The 20,087-nt window shown below is 43.3% G+C and overlaps 1 protein-coding gene and 2 long non-coding RNA genes across 5 annotated transcripts; 2 read left to right on the top strand and 1 right to left on the bottom strand.

Annotated features, from left to right (window-relative positions):
* Positions 1-252: 252 nt before the first annotated feature.
* Positions 253-3,132, bottom strand: LOC108512591 (uncharacterized). 2 transcript variants are annotated; one of them, XR_001880632.1, is made up of 2 exons: positions 2,200-3,132; positions 253-967 (listed from the first exon to the last, which is right to left on the bottom strand). XR_001880632.1 is itself a non-coding variant. In XM_017847892.1 (2 exons), the coding sequence occupies exons 1-2, from the start codon at positions 2,603-2,605 to the stop codon at positions 674-676; spliced, it is 471 nt and encodes a 156-aa protein (XP_017703381.1). In that variant the 5' UTR covers positions 2,606-3,132; the 3' UTR covers positions 253-673. The 2 variants fall into 2 exon arrangements, 1 of the variants encoding a protein (XP_017703381.1); XM_017847892.1 differs by having other exon boundaries at positions 2,429-3,132.
* A 100-nt stretch (positions 3,133-3,232) lies between these two features.
* On the top strand, positions 3,233-10,059 carry LOC108512594 (uncharacterized). Of its 2 annotated transcripts, none has more exons than XR_001880635.1 (3): positions 3,233-3,761; positions 5,658-5,776; positions 10,018-10,059. It is a non-coding gene; the product is annotated as an uncharacterized LOC108512594 (long non-coding RNA). The 2 variants fall into 2 exon arrangements; XR_001880636.1 differs by lacking the exon at positions 10,018-10,059 and adding an exon at positions 6,272-6,419.
* A 21-nt stretch (positions 10,060-10,080) lies between these two features.
* LOC108512595 (uncharacterized) lies at positions 10,081-17,919 on the top strand. The gene is made up of 3 exons (XR_001880637.1): positions 10,081-10,164; positions 16,499-16,611; positions 17,651-17,919. It is a non-coding gene; the product is annotated as an uncharacterized LOC108512595 (long non-coding RNA).
* The last annotated feature ends 2,168 nt before the right edge of the window (positions 17,920-20,087 follow it).

Genomic DNA, 20,087 nt, shown 5'->3' with positions numbered 1-20,087 from the left:
TCATCTGTCTCCAACCAGAGGTATGGCACTGTCCCCTCTGATAGCAATTCAAGAGCACAGTGCTGGCATCTGGTGAGGGCCTTCTTGCTGCGTCATTACATGGTGGAGCACATCACATGGCAAGAGCAAGATCCTGTCAGCTCAGGTGTCTCTTTCTCTTACCAGTCCCATTATAGGGGTCCACCCTGATGACTTTATCGAATCCTCATTACCTCCCAAAGGCCCCCACCTTCAAACATATTGACATAGGAATTTGGGGATTGAGTTTTTAATACACGAAATTTGGTTGACACATTCAAACCATAGCAGATGCCAAAGGTGGACATGGGGGAGTCAAATTCCCAAAAGCTGACACAGTGGTGCTGTCATTGGTTAAGTTTGAAGGGTTTTGAGGGGCTGCCAGGTTCTTCAAAGGGAAACAGCTGTTAATGTTGCAGGGAGAGACAGGAAGATAACAGATGGGGAAATGGGCATGGTATCCATGTTGATTTCATCAGAGTCAAAGGCAGTCTGAAGAGGGTCTGCTTACTATAGTGGAAGTGACTGCAGAAGCAGTGGTAGGAGGGCCAGAAAAGATAGGGCATTGAAGAGAGTGGCTTCCTGTTGAGGCCTGTCAGGAACCCTAGATTTCAGCTGACAGGTGTTTCCTGGGTCAAAAGGCAATGTTGGAAATTCAGGTAGGGCTGTTGACCATAAAAACAGGTGGGTGGGTGGAGACTGCATTCCTTACAAGGGATATCTGCTCCATACTGGGATGGAACTGGTCAAATGGGAGAATACTCATCCTAGATCCTAGGGGAGACCAGGAGATGGAAACCTGTGAAAAGGGATTGGTATCCATGTAGTTTATACCAGAGTACAAAGTAGGCTTGAGGTTATGTCTGCAGATGACTGGCTGTAATAGTGAAAATGCTTGAGGCACCAGTGATGGGCTGCTCTGTGAAGATGGGCATACAGGTGGAAGAATCTGTAAGAAAAAGGGAGAAAAATCCACAATGAATTAATTCTGATTAGATGACTAGATAGATTCTGATTAGATGACTAGACTGATAGATGACTCAATTCTGCAGGAAGTAGACTTGAAGCAAAGGGCAAGGGGTTAGGAGATGTGGTGAGGTCAAAAGTAGAGATCTAGGCTAGGCGTGGTGGCTCACACCTGTAATCTCAGCACTTTGGGAGGCCGAGGCAGGCAGATCATGAGGTCAGGAAATAGAGACCATCCTGGCCAACATGGTGAAGTCTTCCTGGGCAGGGATCTAGGCGGTAAGGATGGGACTGACCACACAGAGGAGACTGCCTACTAAAAATACAAAAATTAGCTGGGCGTGGTGGCACATGCCTGCAGTCCCAGCTACTCTGGAGGCTGAGGCAGGAGAATCGCTTGAACCTGGGAGGTGGAGGTTGCAGTGAGCCAAGATCGCACCACTGCACTCCAGCCTGGTGACAGTGCGAGACTCCGTCTCAAAAAAAAAAAAAAAAAAGTAGTGGTCTGGGCTGGGTATGGTGGCTCACATCTGTAATCCCAGCACTTTGAGAGGCTGATGCACAAGGATCACTCAAAAGCAGGAGTTCCAGACCAGCCTGGGCAACATAGCGAGATTCCATCTCTACAAAAAAATAATGCCTGTAGTCCTAGCTGCTCTGGCGGCTGAGGTGGGAGGATGGTGTGAGCCTAGGAGTTTGAGGCTGCAGTGAGCCATGATTGCACCACTACATTCCAGCCTGGGATGAATAAATAGTGCCCCCCCCTTCAAAAAAAAAAAAATCTGCAGATGAGGGATAGAAATGGAAATGGCTTTTATTCCCATAAAGGGGAACTCCCCAAATGATATCGAACCTAAGGGGAGAAACAAGAACAGAAAGAAAAAAAAAGGAGAGTTAATGATCTGTATATGGGGTGAGGACTAGTACAGGGGCAGAAGGGACTGGGAGCCTGGAAGACAGGACAGCCAAGTCAGTGGCTGATAACATGATAGTATCAGCAAACTACAAGGTGAAAATGGCCAAGGGTGGGGTGCCTGCTGTCCCTGCAACAAGCAGGAAGAAGGAAGGGGCAGGCTGAGGGGCACTGCACTGCTATCTGAAGGGGCCTTGATTTTCTCTTCTAAGATCATGTGGTTAGACTGGGGCTTTCTTATTCGAGCCTACATCTTCTCCAATGACTATACAAAAAAGCTTAGGAGAGGTTGGGCAGCTCACCTTGACCTCAAAAAATAGCAGCGGCAGTGGGAGCAGCAGGCGAGTTGGAACTTTGTTTACAGAGTCTACAACTGGCAGACGTGGGTTGAGAGTTCCTGTTTGAAACCCTTCTTCCCTTCATCTTCTCTGTCTTCAGAGAGAACTGGACCTCCAGAGAGGTAGGAATCCCCTAGCAGCACTGCCTGAGCTGGTATTGGCATGGCCTTTGATGAATGAGCTCATACAATACCTCTTTCTCATCGAAGGCGTCTTCCGGGGGTTGGAGAGGAGGTTTCCCTTCAATGGCCCGGGACTGCACGGGAATGAAGTTAGGACTTCGTTGTCTTGGGGATAGATCTGATGACTCACTCCCACTGCGATGGGTGGGGGTAGGGGAGCTTCTCTGCGCTGGGATCACTATACTCATCCTTCACCTTCACTATGCCTGGCTGCTCTCTCCTATGGTCCTCATCTCCGTCTTCCTGGGCAAGGATCTAGGCAGTAAGGAGGAGACTGCCTACTCAGATAGCAATGGAGGAGAGTCGGTTTGGGCCCTGGATGACAGATCGTAACTGTCCTGCGTGGCTGAGCATCTTAGAGTGAACAGCAGACAGCACCGGCTTCATGTGAGAGTCCTGCCTGGACATTGAGGATGGATCCGAATGAGGAGCGCAGAGCCTGATGGATCAGACACCACCACCCCTTAGCGGCGATGAAACCGAGGGGTAGAGGTGCAGGATCGCGGGAAGCACTTGTCGAGCTAGGCCAAGGAGAGAGGTGCAGGGAGAGCGAGGTGATCCAGACCAGACAGGGAACTCTGTGGGGCGTGGCGGGGCCGGGGTGAAGCTTGCAGAGGTAGTTGCCCGTGAAGAGCAGCTTGTGCGCTGTTGGATCCTTGGAGTGGAGTGGGAACTCCGAGGCGAAGCGCACCCTGTTTTAGCCAGATGCCGGTGAGCGGCCGTTGGAACGCTTGGCAGAGAAAGCTTGCGCGAGCCCAGGGCGCGAAGAAATACAACAAAGGGCCAACGGTGAGGTCCAACGGTCCGATCCCATCCGGACTCGAGCTGCAACCGAGTGGTTGCAGGCGTTAGGCTCCCAGCGGCTCCCGGCCATTAAGTGGGGATTCAGGACTGCCGAGGCTCACTCGGCATCTGGCCTGAGGGTGGGAGATTTGGCAACCAGTGCCCGTGGGTGCGCCCGCCCTTGCCGCTGGGGACTCTGGAGGCAGACCTTGCCCAAAGCTGGAGGCGGGAACTCCCCAGATCCTCCCACAGTAGGGAGCTGGCTCACAGGGAAGGTGCCTGGGGAGGGGCCGGGCGGTGCTGTCTCCTGACTCCGCCCAGGCAGCCCCGCCGCTGCAGCCGGCCTGGGCTAGTGTAGGGAGAAGACACCAGCGCAGGCAGGGAGCAAGGGCCTCCAGCTGCTTCCTTGCAGGCAGCGGCCACATTGCCAGAGAGGACCCAGTTTCCCTTCTCTCCTCTCTATACAGGTAGCGTGGGAGGATGCCGCCTCCTTCAGGAAGCTCTCTTGCGCCTCTCCGAGTCCTGGAGGCAGGCGGCACTTCTCTGTGGTCGCCTAGAAGGGTATGAACTTAGGGCATCCCCATCTGGGCTGTGAAGGTTTCTGACTTGGGGACCAGATGCTCAGACCTTCCTGGATGTTGCTTCCCACAATAGCTCTACCTGGCAGGCAGGTTCTCTTCATTTTGCAAATTTGGTAAAACAGCATTTGCAAAACTTTAGAACCTTCCTTGGCTCACACAGGTGGTAGTGGCCCTGCCAGGATTTGACCCAGGCTCTCGGATTCCAGAGTTCCTGAATTTAACTACCTGTACTGTGATGCCGCCTTATCATGTGTGCATCGTGCATTACTATTTTTTTATAGCCTGTAGGGTACTTAGCCCCATGCACACCTACAGTGATCACAGGCACTGCCCACTGGAAGGTCTTCTTTGGCTGGGTTCCAGTTTCCTCAGAAGATGTAGGGCAGGGAGTTCCACTTGTCAGCACATGCCACAGGGCCTTTCTCTTCAAATGGACCCCAGCAACCAACCACTCAGCTGTCTCAGCAAACATAAAAGATGGCACATCAGGTGGATGCAAGATTCACCGTGGCTTAACATCCTTGTGCCCCAAGGGACCAGGATCTCCCATAATAATTCCACAGAACAGATTTCAGAGTTTGGCCAAAATGGAAAACTTACCAATATTAACTTTTCTAATCCATCTCATGGGATATATTTCCATGTATTTCAATCTTTTACATTTTTTCTCAGCAATGTTTTATACCAAGGGTCAGCAAATTTCAGCCCATGGGCCAAATATGGCCCATAGCCTGTTTTATTTTCATTTTTATTTTTGAGAGGGAGTCTTGCTCTGTCACCCAGGCTGGAGTGCAGTGGCATGATCTTGGCTCACTGCAACCTCCACCCACCCCCGAGTTCAAGCGATTCTCTTGCTTCAGCTTCCTGAGTAGCTCAGATTACAGGCACCCGCCACCATGCCCGGCTAATTTTTGTATTTTAGCAGAGACAGGTTTCACCATGTTGGTCAAGCTGGTCTCGAACTCCTGACCTCAAATGATCCACCCGCCTTGGCCTCCCAAAGTGCTGAGATTAAGAGTGTGAGCCACCACGCCCCACTCAGCCTGTTTTTATAAGGCCAGTTAGCTAAGAATGATGTTAGTGTCTTTAAAAGGTCTTTAAAAACAACAGAAAATTCCAGAGAATATGTGACAGAGATCATACGCGACCTATAAAGCCTATATTATTTACTCCCTGGCCCTTTACAGAGAAAGTTTGCAGCTACTCTTTTGTAGTTTTCTGTGTATAGGTCTTACTTGGCTTTTGCTAATTTATCCCTAAGTATGTTATGGGATTTGCAAATGTTATTTTCAAATAGTTCATTGGTAGAACACAGAAAATGCATTAAATATATATGTATATATATAGTCCTTGTATACACACATACATATATACACACACACCTTATATTATTGGGGTCTTGCTAAATTCATTGTTTATTTTTGGTTTTGTGTGTGTGTGTGTGTGCAGATTCCTTTGGGTTTTCTACATATATTTTCCATGCATCATGTATGAATAAAGTCAGTTTTACTTTTTTTTTTTTTTTTTTTGAGACGGAGTCTCGCTCTGTCACCCAGGCTGGAGTGCAGTGGCTGGATCTCAGCTCACTGCAAGCTCTGCCTCCCGGGTTTACGCCATTCTCCTGCCTCAGCCTCCCGAGTAGCTGGTACTACAGGCGCCCGCCACCTCGTCCGGCTAGTTTTTTTATTTTTTAGTAGAGACGGGGTTTCACCGTCTTAGCCAGGATGGTCTCGATCTCCTGACCTCGTGATCCGCCCATCTTGGCCTCCCAAAGTGCTGGGATTACAGGCTTGAAGTCCTGGGATTACAGACTTGAACAGATTACTTCTGTTTCAACCTGCATGCCTTTTATTTCTCTTATCTTCTACGTTTGCAGAGACCAACAACTGTCAGCACAGCAAAACTGGACATTTCTTTTCTAACTGAGCTTTGCAGCTACCTACACAGTTGTGTGTGGCATCTTCTCCTGGGGGCAAGGACATGAGATGACATCAGGTGGGTGCAGGATCTATCCTGGCTTAAAAGCTTTATGCCCCATGGACACCGATATCTCTGGTAATAATTTCATAGAAAACTTTCAGGGTCCTGGTCGAAATGGATGATTTACCTGTCTTAAACGTTATCTTAAGTGAATGACTTAACTTTTTCTGGTCCACTATCATAGTATGCATTTTGTGTATATGTGTGTGTGTACATATAGATAGACTTATATATATATATATGCATGTATATATATGCATGTACTCACATATATGTGTATATATACGTGCACATATATATCTATGCCTATGTATCTGTCTATTGGTATGTAGTTGGATACAGCAAAAGTAATTGCTTTTTTATATGGCACCTCAGTAAATTCCCTTCTTATCTCTTGTAGTTGTTTTGTATATCGGGTAGTGTTTTCTACATATACAATTATGTTTTCTATGCATAAAGGGACTTTTTTCTTTTTAATCTGTATGATTTTATTTTTCTTACCTTTTACAGTTACTGTGATCTCCAGTAAAATGTTTAATACAAGTGGAGACAATAGATAACCTTTTCCAACTCCTGATCGGGGGAAAAGTGCTCAGTGTGCGATTAACTTAAGGCTTTTATAGATGTGCTTTATCATGTAAAGGCTGCTCCCTTCAATTCTTTCTATACTGAGAAATTTTTTGAAAGCGGTGTTAAATTTTTTCAACCCATGTCACAAATCTGCATATGTACTCCTCTAAACCTAATATAAAAGTTGGAAAGAAAAATAAACCTATTACTTGAAACCCATGTTGTCATAGAAGAGATGTTTTTATAAATTAAGTAATGATTGCTTGTGAGCTATTGTGTCTGGAGTCAAAGGTGTATTAAAATTAATCTAAGAACTCTTGCCATAACTACAAAAACAAATGTGCCAGGCCACAAAAAATACATGTTAAAAAGTTTTGTGCATCAAAAGACACTATCTAACAGAGTGAAAAGACAACCCAGGCAATTGAAAAAAATACTTGTAAGTCATATATTTGAGAAGGGATTGATATCCAGAATTAAAATTTTTTTCAATTACTTTGTCCAAAGCTATTGAGATAATCATATGACTTTTTGTTTGTTCTCTTAATATGGTGAATTACATTTTTAATTTTGAGTGTTAGACCAACCTTACATACCTGGGACAAACCCCACTTGGTCATGCTAAGTCATTCTTTTCTGTTTGGTTGAATTTAATTTCCAAGATGTTGTGAAAGAATTTTATGTTGGCCGGGCATAGTGGCTCACGCCTGTAATCCCAGCACTTTGGGAGGCTGAGGTGGGTGGATCACCTGAGGTCAGGAGTTCAAGACCAGCCTGATCAACATGGTAAAACCCTGTCTCTACTAAAAATACAAAAATTAATCGGGTGCGGTAGTGCATGCCTGTAGTTACAGCTACTCGGGAGGCTGAGACAGGAGAATTGCTTGAACCTGGGAGGCAGAGGTTGCAGTAAGCCGAGATCACGCCACTGCACTCCAGCCTGGCTGACAGAGCGAGAAGAAGAAAATAAAAAAGAATTTTATGTCTATTTTCATGAGGTTTATTAATCTGTTGTATCCCTTTCTTGCTCGGTTTTTATATTAGGGTAATGTCAGTTATACAGAATGAGTTAGGAAAAATTGCTTTCTCTATTCTCTGAAAGAGTATGTTTAATGCTGGTAAAACATCTTTCTTATATGTTTCATAGAATTCACCATTAAAATCATTTGGACCTGCTGTTTTCTTTTGGAAAGATATTTTAGTTCCTTTTGTTCCTTTAATATCTTTCAGATCTGCATTCATGCCCCATTTTTATTCATGATATTGGTAATTCTTGTTATGTTTTTACACTTTATTGAGATGTAGTTCACATAGCCATATAATGTACTCAATCAAAGTGTATAATTCAGTGTTTTGTAATATATTCATAGATATGTACAACCATCACGAGTCCATTTTAGAACCTTTTATCATCTCAAGAAAACCCTCTACTTTTCAGCTATGAGTCTATATCCTTCAACTCTTGGAACCCACTGATCTGTTTTCTGTTTCTATGGATCTCCTGTTCTGGACATTTCATATAAATAGAACCGTAAGATATATGGTCTTTTGTGTCTGGCTTTTTTCACTTGGCATAATGTTTTCAAGATTCATCCATGTTGTAGCACGGATGTTTTTATGGCCAAATAATGTGCGTTTTTATGACCAAATAACATTCTGTTATATGGATGTACCACTTTCGTTTACCCAGTAATCACTTTGGATTGTTTCTACCTTTCAGCCATTACGAAAAATGCTGCAAACACTGCTATACAAGTTTTTGTGTGGGCATGGGTTGCTTTCATTTATCTTGGGTACATGCTTCAAAGTAGAATTACTAGGTAATACAGTAACTCTTTTTGATAGTTTGAGAAACTGACAGATTGTTTTCCAAAGTAGCCACCCCATTCAACATTCCCACCAACAGTGTTTGAGGTTCCAGGTTCAAATTTCCCCAGGTTTTTGCTTATTTGACTTTTTGATTCTAGCCATCCTAGTGGGTATGAAATGACACATCACTGTGGTTTTGATTTGCATTTCTCTAATGACTAATGTTGCTAACCATCTTTTTGTTTGCAAATTGACCATTTGTATGTCTTCTTTGGAGAAATGTCTATTCGTATCCTTTGCTTATTTTAAATAGGTTTTATCTTTTATAATTGAGTTGTAAGAGTTAGTTACACATTATGAATACAAGCCTCTTACCGCATATATGATTTGCAAATATTTTTTTCCCATTCTATGGGTTTTATTTTCAATTTCTTGATGGTATCTTTTGAAGCACAAAAGTTATTCATTTTGATGTAGGAAAAAATTTATCTAGTTTATCTTTTGCTTGTTATTTGCTGCCACGTCTAACAAACCATTCCCAAAATCAATGTCATGAAGCTTTTTCTATATGTTTTCTTCTAAGAGTTTTATAGTTTTAACTCTTAATTTATGTAGTCAATTCACATTGAGTTAATTTTTGTATATGGTGCAAGGCAATGGCCCAACTTTATTCTTTTGCATGTGACTATCCAGTTGCCCCAGCACTATTTGTTGAAAGATTACTTTTCCCTCATTGAATGGTCTTAGCACCTTTATTAAAAAATCAGTTGACCAAAGATATATGGGTTTTGCACTGGTACTAGGTCCAAAATGGTGGAGTAGAAGCAAGCTGGCTTCACTCTCACCACAGAAAACAGAAACAAATATCCAGCACAAAGATAATCACCAGCAATATCCCAGAACTCAGATGAGAGGGTCCCCTGGGCAGAAACCCCTAGCTAGCCTTCCTACCCTGCCAGGGTAGCCCCTTTGGGACTCCCTCATTCAGGATGGGCAGATCTCAAAATGTTTGCTAGAGCAAAGACACACCTGGGCTTAAGGTGCCACCTAGCACCATAAAGGAGAGAGTGACCTAGTAAAAAAGATACTCAACAGATAAACTGCAAAGAATCTCTAAGCAAACATATCTAAGAAAAACAAAAACAAGGCCGGGCGCGGTGGCTCAAGCCTGTAATCCCAGCACTTTGGGAGGCCGAGATAGGCGGATCACGAGGTCAGGAGATCAAGACCATCCTGGCTAACATGGTAAAACCCCATCTCTACTAAAATACAAAAAACTAGCCGGGCGAGGTGGCGGGCGCCTGTAGTCCCAGCTACTCTGGAGGCTGAGGCAGGAGAACGGCGTAAACCCGGGAGGCGGAGCTTGCAGTGAGCTGAGATCCGGCCACTGCACGGCAACCCGGGCAAAAGAGCAAGCCTCCTTCTCAAAGAATAAAAAAAAAAAAAAAAAAAACCAGACAGAGAAAGCTGGAATAACTAACACATCCTTCAGTGCAAAGACATAGATGTAGATCCATAAGAAACAATAGCAGACAGGGAACCATGACCTCCCCAAAAGGACAAAGTAAAGAGCCAGTGACCAATCCTAGCAAGATGACAATAGGCAAGCTCTATGATCAGGAATTCAAAACAGCAGTTTTAAGGCAACACAGTGATTTCCAAGATAATACCGAAAAGCAATTCAGAAATTTATCAGAGAAATGTAACAAAATGATTGAAATAATTAAAAAATCGAACAGAAGATTTATGGGTTTATTTCATGCAATTGTAGACACTCTATTTTATTGATCTATATGTCTATCCTTGTGCCAACACCACACAGTCTTGATTACTATTATATTGCAATAACTTTTTTTTTTTTTTTTTTTTTGAGACAGGGTCTTGCTGTGTCATCCAGGCTGGGGTGCAGTGATATGAGCATGGCTCACTGTAGCCTTGATCTCCCAGCTTCAAGCAATGCTCCCACCTTGGCCTCCCAAAGTGCTGGGATTACAGGCATGAACCACCATGCCTGGCCCATTGCAGTAAGTTTTGAAATCAGTAAGTGTGAGTTCTCCTACTTTGGTTTCCTCCCTCCCTCCCTCCCTCCCTTCCATCCTTCTTTCCTTCCTTCCTCCCTCCCTCTCTCCCTTCCTCCCTTCCTCCCTTCCTTCCTTCCTTTCTTCTTCTTTCTCTTTTTTTTTTTTATTTTTTTGAGATGGAGTCTCACTCTGTCACCCAAGCTGGAGTGCAGTGGCGTGATCTTGGCTCACTGCAACTTTCGACTCCCTGATTCAGGCAATTCTTCTGCCGCAGCCTCTCCAGTAGCTGGGATTATAGGCACGTGCCACCACACCTGCCTAATTTTTATATTTTTAGTAGAGATGGGGTTTCACCATGTTGGCCAGGATGGTCTCGACCTCTTGATCTTGTGATCCGCCTGCCTTGGCCTCCCAAAGTGCTGCGATTACAGGCATGAGCCACCACACCTGGCCTAGTTTTTGTATTTTTAGTAGGGATGGGATTTCGCCATGTTGGTCAGGCTGATCTCAAACTCCTGACCTCAGGTGATCTGCCCGCCTTGGCCTCCCAAAGTGCTGGAATCACAGGCGTGAGCCACCATGCCCGGCTGTTTTTCTTTTTCAAACTGTTTGGCTACTTAGGGTTCCTTGTGATTCCATATGAATTTTACAATCAGCTTATCACTTTCTGCAAAGTGGTCAGCTGGGATTCTGCTAGAGTCGGCATTGAATCTGTAGATCAGTTTGGGGAATATTGTCATCTTAACAATATCAAGCCTTCTTATTCGTGAATGTGCATTCTTTTTCCTATTCTGTAGATATTTTTTATTCTTTTTTTTTTTTTTTTTTTTTTTTTTTTTTTTGAGACGGAGTCTTGCTCTGTCGCCCAGGCTGGAGTGCAGTGGCTGGATCTCAGCTCACTGCAAGCTCCACCTCCTGGGTTTACGCCATTCTCCTGCCTCAGCCTCCCGAGTAGCTGGGACTACAGGCGCCCGCCTCGTCGCCCGGCTAGTTTTTTGTATTTTTTTAGTAGAGATGGGGTTTCACCGTATTAGCAAGGATGGTCTCGATCTCCTGACCTCGTGATCCGCCCGTCTTGGCCTCCCAAAGTGCTGGGATTACAGGCTTGAGCCACCGTGCCCGGCCGATATTTTTGACTCTCTTTAAACAATGTTTTGTAGTTTTCAGAGTATATATTGAAAATGTTTTTGTTAAATTTATTCCTAAATGTTTTATTCTTTATGATGTTACTGTAAATGAAATTGTTTACTTTAGTTTTGGATGATTCATTGCAAGTGTATACAAATACAATTGATTTTTATATATCAATTTATATCTTATAATACTGCTGAACTAGTTTATTAGTTCTAATAGATTTTTCATTGGATTCTTTTGGACATTTCCCACAAAATAACTCTAATCTGCAAATTTCCCTAGCTACAGACTCAAGTACAATAATAAATAAAAGTGATGAGAGTAGACATTATAATCTTGTTTTTTTGTTTTGTTTTGTTTGTTTGTTTTTTGAGACAGAGTCTTACTTTGTCACCCAGTCTGGAATGCAGTGGCATAATTACAGCTTACCACAGCCTTGACCTCCTGGGCTCAGGTGATCCTCCCACCTCAGCCTCCCAAGTAGTTGGGACTACAGGTGCCCACCACCATGCCTGGCTAATTTTTTTGTAATTTTTGTAGAGACAGGGTTTTGCCATGTTGCCCAGGCTGGTCTCGAACTCCTGGGCTCAAGCAATCTGCCTGCCTCAGCCTCCCAAAGTGGTAGGATTACAGACATGAGCCACTATGCCCAGCCTATAATCTTGTTCTTAAACTTAGAGGGAAAGCATCCAACTTTAATCATTATGATGTTTGCTGTGGGTTTTTTGTACTTGCTCTTATCAGGTTGAGGAAGTTCATTTTTATTACTACTTTGTTGAGTTTTAAAAAATTATTATTATGGCCAGGCATGATGGCTCACACCTGTAATCCTAGCACTTTGTTTTATTTTTTATTTATTTATTTATTTATTTATTTATTTTTTTGAGATGGAGTCTCGCTCTGTCACCCAGGCTGGAGTGCAGTGGCCAGACCTCAGCTCACTGCAAGCTCCGCCTCCCGGGTTCACGCCATTCTCCTGCCTCAGCCTCCCGAGTAGCTGGGACTACAGGCGCCGCCACCTCACCCGGCTAGTTTTTTGTATTTTAGTAGAGACGGGGTTTCACTGTGTTAGCCAGGATGGTCTCGATCTCCTGACCTCGTGATCCGCCTGTCTCGGCCTCCCAAAGTGCTGGGATTACAGGCTTGAGCCACCGCGCCCGGCCAATCCTAGCACTTTGGAAGGCCAAGGCCAGCAGATCACTTGAGCTCAGCAGTTTGAGACCAGCCTGGGCAACATGGCAAAACTCCATCTCTATATTGAAAAATAAAAATAATTAAAAAATTACTATTATGAAAAGATGTTGAATTTTGTGATATGCTTCTTCTGCATGTGTTGAAATACCATATGATTTGTTTTTTGTTCTACTGATATTATGTATTACAATAGTTTATTTTTGGATGTTAAACCAACCTTGCATTGCTGGCATACATTCTTTTTATATATTGTTGGGCTTTGTTTACTAGTGCTCTGTTGAGAGTTTTGCATCCATATTTATAAGAATCATATTGGCCTGTACTTTTCTCTTTTTATGATGTCTTTGTCTTATTTTGGTATCAAGATAATGCTGGTTTCATAAAATGAGTTAACTGTCCATAAAATGAACAGTTCACAAAGAATTGGTATTAATTCTTTGTTAAATGTTTAACAAAATTCAGTCATCTGGACCTGGAAGTTTTTTTTTTTTTTTTTAGATGGAGTCTTGCTCTGTTGCCCAGGCTAGAGTGCAGTGCAGTGGAGTGATCTTGGATCACTGCAGCCTCCGCATCCTGGGTTCAAGCGATTCTCCTGCCTCAGCCTCCTGAGTAGCTGGGACTACAGGCATGCACCACCACACCTGGCAAATTTTTTTTTTTTTGTATTTTTAGTAGAGATAGGTTTCACCATGCCGGCCAGGTTGGTCTTGAACTACTGACCTCAAGTGATCTGCCTGCCTTGGCCTCCCACAGTGCTGGGATTACAGGGGTGAACCACTGCTCCTGGCCTGGAACTGGAATATTTTGTGGGTGGTTTTTTTTTATTATGAATTAATTACTCCTCACTTGTTGTACGCCTGTTTAGATTATCCTATTTCTTCTCAAGTTAGCTTTCATAGTTTCTATGATTCTAGGGATTTGTCCATTTCACCCAAATTATATAATTTCTAGGTATAAAATTGTTCTAGTATTCCTTTATAGTTCTTTTAATTTCTATAATGTTGGTAGTAACGTTTCCTCTTTCATTTCTGATTTTGGTAATTTGAATCTTTTCTCCTTTTATCTTGGTCAGTATAGCTAAAAGTTTGCCAATTTTTATTCAATGGCCTGATATTTTATAATTGAGTTGTAGCAGTCCTTTGTTAGATACATATTTTGCAAATATTTTTTCTTGTTAAGGTTTACCTTTTCATTTTCTGAATTCTGCCTTTTTTGAACAGTGTTTTTTTTTTAGATGGAGTCTCGCTCTGTCGCCCAGGCTGGAGTGCAATGGCGTGATCTCCGCTCATTGCAACCCCCACCTTCCAGGTTCAAGTGATTCTCCTGCCTCAGCCTCCTGAGTAGCTGGGACTACAGGCGCGCACCACCATGCCCAGCTAATTTTTTTTGTATTTTTAGTAGAGACAGGGATTCACCATGTTGGCCAGGATGGTCTCTATCTTTTGACTTTATGATCCGCCTGCCTTGGCCTCCCAAAGTGCTGGGATTACAGGCATGAGCCACCATGCCCAGCTGTTTTGTTGTGAGACAGAGTCTCGCTTTGTCTCCCAGGCTAGAGTGCAATGGTGCAATCTCGGCTCACTGCAACCTCTGCCTCCTCCTGGGTTCAAATGATTCTCCTGCCTCAGCCTCCCAAGTAGCTGGGATTACAGGTGCCTGCCACCACGCCCAGCTAATTTTTGTATTTTTAGTAGAGATGGAGTTTCACCATGTTGGCCAGGATGGTCTTGAATTCCTGACCCCATGGTCTGCCCACCTAGGCCTTCCAAAGTGCTGGAATTACAGGTGTGAGCCACCGTGCCCGGGCTGAGTTCTCAGTTTTCTTATGGATTCTTTAGAATTCTCAATATGTACAATCACATCATCTGCGAACACAGACAATTTTACATCTTTCTTTCTAATTTGGATGCCTTTTATTTATTTTACTTGCTTAATTGCTCTGGCCAGGACTTCCAGTAGTAAGTTAAATGGAAGTAGTAAGAGCAGGAGTCCTTGCCTTGTTCCTAATTTTAGAGGAAAAGCTTTCAGTTTTTCACTGTTGACTGTATGTTAGCTATGGCCTTTTCCTATTGGCCTTTACTGTGTTGAGATACATCCCGTCTAATCTAATTTGTTGAGATATTTTTTCTTACGAAAGGGTGTTAAATTTCATCAAATGCCTTTTCTGCATATTCCAATTTCCAAAAGCTGATGGAGTTGTGCTGCCATTGGGTTTCAGAGCCACATAAAATGATTTTTATCCTTTATTATGTTAATACAGTAAATCACATTAATTGATTTTCATATATTGAACCATACTTGCATCTCAGGGATAAATCCCACTTGATTATGGTATCTGATTATTTTAATGTGCTGTTAAATTCAATTTGCTAATATTTTGCTAAGGATTTTTGCATCTGTGTTCATCAGGGATATTGGCCAATAGTCTTCTTTTCTTGTGCTATCTTTGGCATTGGTGTCAGGGTAGTGCTGGAGTCATAAAATGAGTTTGGAAGTGTACTCTCCTCTTCAATGTTCAATTTCCACATATACATGAATTTTCCAGTTTTCCTTCTGGTGTTGATTTCTAGTTTCATTCCCACATATACATGAATTTTCCAGTTTTCCTTCTGGTGTTGATTTCTAGTTTCATTCCATTTGGCTCAGATAAGATACTTGATATGATCTTCTTAAATTTGTTATTTGATCTTTTCCCCTCAGTTTCAGCTGGCTCTCCTAAACTGTGAATTATCTTAGAAAAGACTATATTTTCAGGAATTAAGTCTAGTGGAGACATAGCAGGACTCGACAGCCAGCCAGATCTAGATAAAATTGTAATTGATCTATACCCAAGAATATTTTATGTGGGCTTGAGAATAATGTGTATTCTGTTGCTATTGAGTGAGATGTTCTGTATATGCCTGTTAGGTCTATTTGGTCTTCAGTGTTGTTTAAGTCTTCTGTTTACTAATTGATCTTCTGTCTGCATGTTCTTTCTATTCATACAGAAAGTCAGGAATTGAAGTCTCCTATTATTGTCTATTTCTCCCTTTAGTCCTGTCAATGTTTGCTTTATATATTTAGGTGTTCTTATGTTTGGTTCATATATATTTATAATTGTTATATTTTCCTGATGAATTGACCCATGTATCATTATATAATGTCCTTCTCTGTCTCTTACAGTAGTTTTTGACTTAAAGTATATTTTGTCCAATATAAGTGTAGCTACCGGACTCACTTGTGGTTACTATTCATGGAATATCTTTTTCCATTCATTCAATTTCAAACGATATATGTCCTTAAATCTAAAGTGAGTTTCCTGTAAACAGAATGTGGTTGGGTAATTCTTTTTTTTTTTTTTAGACGGAGTCTTGCTCTGTCACCTAGGCTGGAGTGCGGTGGCGCAATCTCGGCTCACTGCAAGCTCCGCCTCCTGGGTTCATGCCATTCTCCTGCCTCAGCCTCCTGAGTAGCTGGGACTACAGGCATGCACCACCACACCTGGCAAATTTTTTTTTTTTTTTTTTGTATTTTTAGTAGAGACAGGGTTTCACCGTGGTCTCGATCTCCTGACCTCGTGATCCGCCCGCCTCGGCCTCCCAAATGCTGGGATTACAGGCGTGAGCCACCGCACCCGGCGGTAATTCTTTTTATCCATCCAGCTACTCTGTGTCTTTTGATTGAGAAATTTAATCTATTCATATTTAAAGTAATTATCGTTAGGGAAGGATTTACTATTTTTTTTGTTCATTGTTGTTAGTCTAGTTCTGTTAGTTTCTGAAGAAATATTCTTAGTTTAGTGTTCTTACTGCTCCCATATCCCTACTAGTAACCCCTCCAACTTTACTTTTGATATATTCACCCGTCAATCCTACTATATTGTAAATTCTGTTGAGGCAATAGATGCCTTTCAGCTATATGTCACTAGGCTCAAGCACAATGTCTATTATAGAATCAACTCTGAATAAATATTTAGTAAAATAATATGTGTAAGCTAAGTGAAATGCTTATATTTTTCTTTTCCCCCCAGCTTCAGCTGGTTCTCCTGAACCATGAATTATCTTAGGAATGATTGTATTTTCAGGAATTAAATCTAGTGGAGACGCAGCAGGACTCCACAGACAGCTAGATTTGGATAAAATGGTAAGGACTGTAATTTGCCATTTTAGGGTTTTATACTAGAGCCAGACCAATTACTTTTCCAAATAGACCTTATCTAGGTATTTTCTTGAAAAAATAATCTTTTCTGAATTTTCATGGAGCATGAAAACACTTCTATATAATTTGTGACATCCTAGACTTAAAATTTCCAATAATCACAAAGGAGCCATGAGCTTTTTCTTCCTTTTTTTCTTCTAGACATAAGGGCCTCTATGCCATACCCATCCTCTCTGGTCAAGGTGTGAATATGTGGGGATGATTTTCTTAAGTCTAAATGAAAGAGAAAGACACAAAGGAGACATTTAATTATTTTCAAAAGACCAAATTTGTTAAGTTTGTTTCCCTAACACACATCAGGGGTGGTCTGGCCTACGACCAAATCAGAGTAATGGGAGAGACGCAAAGAAGGAAAAGGCAAGGGCGGGTCACCCATCCCTTCCTCCTTTGAGCTTCTCTTCCTCATGGCTGCTATCCCTTACATCAAAACACAGAGATGTCAGATGTCAGCCTGTGCAGCTGTAAAGTGTGGCTACACCACATCCTACTTGCTGAGCCACAGAACTTTGAAAAGTTACATCTGCCTCAACACAGCACCACTTATAGAAGTCAATTCTTCTTCCACAATTGAGTAAAAGAGCAAAGACATGTGAGCAGGAGGATCAATGAACAAAAACAAGGCATTCTCTCTCTCTATATATACACACACACACACACACGATGTATATATGTAATACACATACACATAATGTATATGTGTGTGTATATATACATATGCACATACATATAATGTGTATGTGTGTGTGTGTGTGTGTGTGGTGTGTGTGTTTATCAATCTAGGAAAGAAAGAAAAGGGCCCACAGAGGCAAATGGGCCAGACAAAAGGAGGCGGCTACAGGCAGCAGGGGGTCCTGCCAGTGTAAGACGGGAGGAAAACTGGCCCATAGCTTGGTTCTACCAGACTGACAGTTGAAACTGGGTGTGGTGTGGTGGATACTTACTGATCTTTTTCTTCTTTCCACAGTAGACCGCCTCAAGGCCAGTGTATTGACTTCTGACCAGCCTCATCTGAACCCACACCCTTTAATATCTATACAAAACACCCTGAAGGGTTGGGCTGCCAGCTTTCTTTAGGATAACAGAGGGCAGGTTAAGTTTGTTTGACATAACTAGAAGAGGCAGAGCCTCTTCCTAATGGAGCAAGGTCCATTTATGGCAAGTTGTGGTCCCCGACCACTACCAGCTACTTCTGGATAGCTTTTGCCTAGAGTTGATGAGATATTGTTTCTTTCACTAGAAGAAAATGAATGAGTTGGTGATCCCAAACTTCGATCTCCAAAGGAAGCCTGGGCAGGTGACAAAGGTGCCTTAAGCAAGACTGCTGCTTCCATGCTCACGCTGGAGGTACATTTGCTCTGAAAGATGGAGCAAAAGTGCTGAAGCTTAGCACAGGATTAATGAACAAGAACAAGTCTATATTATATTACATTATATTATGTTATATTATATTATATTATATTATATATTATATTATATTCATATAGCAATCTGGGAAAGAAAGAATGGGGCTTGTTAAGGCAAATGGGCAAGACAAAAGGGGATAGCTATAGGCAGCAAGGGGTCCTGCCAGTCTAAGACTAATGGAAAACTGGCCCATAACCAGGTGTTTTCTCAGTGGTGTTCACTACACCAAGTCAAAGGGCTACTTTGTCTAGATAGAGCCCAGGTATTCTGAGTGGGTGCAGGAATAGAAGTGCCTCCCTAAAAGTGTATGCATGGTGTTCTCCTGTGAGACTGTATCAGATGTGCCCTAAGCATGACCACACCAGCAGCGGTGAATGACGGTGAGCATACAAATACCCTGGAGCACAGAAATGGGGCTGCCTCCTCCCAGAGTATCGCCTGTGCTCCAGACTGTGTACCCCAGGTCCTCTGCCAGTAGCATCTCCAATCACAGGTGAAATGCCAGCCCTTCAAACAGCACAGGTGGGCCCTAGGTATCTGATGGAAGGAATGAACAGATATATCACATGGCATGCATTTCTTCTCAGTGGTGCAGGTATCTCCAGCAGGTTTGCTCTGGCCAGGTGGGCCCCAATACTTAGACCATATGCAGGAAGAGAAGACTTTCCAAAAATAGTTATGATGTTGGCCCCTTCCATTGCAACACATGTGCCCTGGACAGGTGGGATTCAGGTGTTCTGGCTATAGGTAGGAACGTAACGGCATCCAAGCATAGATACAGTGCTGGTCCCTTAGACTGCAATAGGTATAGTTAGGTGTGCCCCAGGTGGCTTGACTGGGGGCAGGAAGAGAAGGATCTCAGCACAGGTGTGGTGCTGGTCCCTTCCACTGGAACACAAGTGCTCTGGCTAGACAGGTCCCAGGTGATCTGAACAAAAGGGGGAACAGCCATGTCTTCTGAAACCCTCTTTCTCAGTGCTGACAAATCTTCCAGTAGTGGTAGGTGTGTTTTGGCTGGGCCGGCACCAGGTGCTCTAACTACAGTTGGGAAGGAAAGTGTTTCCCAGGACAAATTTGATTTGTTCTTAGCAGTGCTGTCTTCCCCAATTGCAGCAGGTGTGCATCAGGGCTGACAGGACCCTGGTGCTCCGGTCTAAGCCTCCCCCATCATGAGCTGTGGTACTGGCTGTCCCCCAGTCATTTTGCTCCAAAACTAAGTGATCCAGATGTGGTGGTAGACTCTGGGTGGTAGACCCAATGACCCCAAAGCTTTTACTATCCATGAGGGCTTCAGATCCCACAAATACAAATTGGTTTGGATTGGCATCAACAAGAAATGAGCAACAGTCCTCAGTGTTGTGCTTTCTGGTAGCATTTCATGGCAAGAATAAGAGTGGCCACACCAATGGGTAAAACACCTGAGGCATCACCATGGGCTGGCTGAATGCTGACATTGATGCCAAAGTGGACATGGGAGTGTCTAGTTCCCAAAAGCTGAATGAGTTGTGCTGCCATCGGGTTCTAGGGCTGCAGTAGAGGTTAAGTATGAAGGGTTTTCAGGGACTGGCAGGTTTCTCAAAGGGAAACAGCTGTTAACATTGCAGGGAGAGACAGGATGATAACAGATGGGGAATGGGCATGGTACCCATGTTGATTTCCTTAGAGGCAAAGTCAGGCGGAGACACCGAGTCTGAAGACGGATTGCATACTGGAGTGAAGGTGACTGCAGAATCAGTGGTAGGTGGGCCAGAAAAGACAGGGCATTGGGGAGAGTGGCTTCTTGGCAAGGCCCTGAATCAGTACCCCAAGATTTCAGCTGATAAGTGTTTCCTGAATCAAAAACAAGCTTAGAAGTTCAAGTAGGGCTGCTGACCATAAAAACAGGTGGGCTGGTGGGGACAGTGGCCTTTGCAGAGGATATCTGCTCCACACTGGGATGGGCCTGGTCCAATGGGAGGAAGCTCACCCCAGATCTTGAGGGAGACCTGAAGAAAGCT

The sequence above is a fragment of the Rhinopithecus bieti genome, unplaced genomic scaffold (genome assembly GCF_001698545.2).
Source record: "Rhinopithecus bieti isolate Rb0 unplaced genomic scaffold, ASM169854v2 scaffold_30337, whole genome shotgun sequence".
NCBI lineage: Eukaryota > Metazoa > Chordata > Mammalia > Primates > Cercopithecidae > Rhinopithecus > Rhinopithecus bieti.
The sequence above is the reverse complement of the archived record's forward strand: the minus strand, read 5'-3'. Positions and strand labels throughout refer to the sequence as shown.

Bases quoted from the DNA above. Each gene is read 5' to 3' on its own strand.
- LOC108512591 (XM_017847892.1), bottom strand. From the start codon at position 2,605: ATGAGTATAGTGATCCCAGCGCAGAGAAGCTCCCCTACCCCCACCCAT. The intron at 968-2,428 runs GTATTGTATGAG...TTTTTCTTACAG, and splicing joins ACGCCTTCGATGAGAAAGAG to ATTCTTCCACCTGTATGCCC.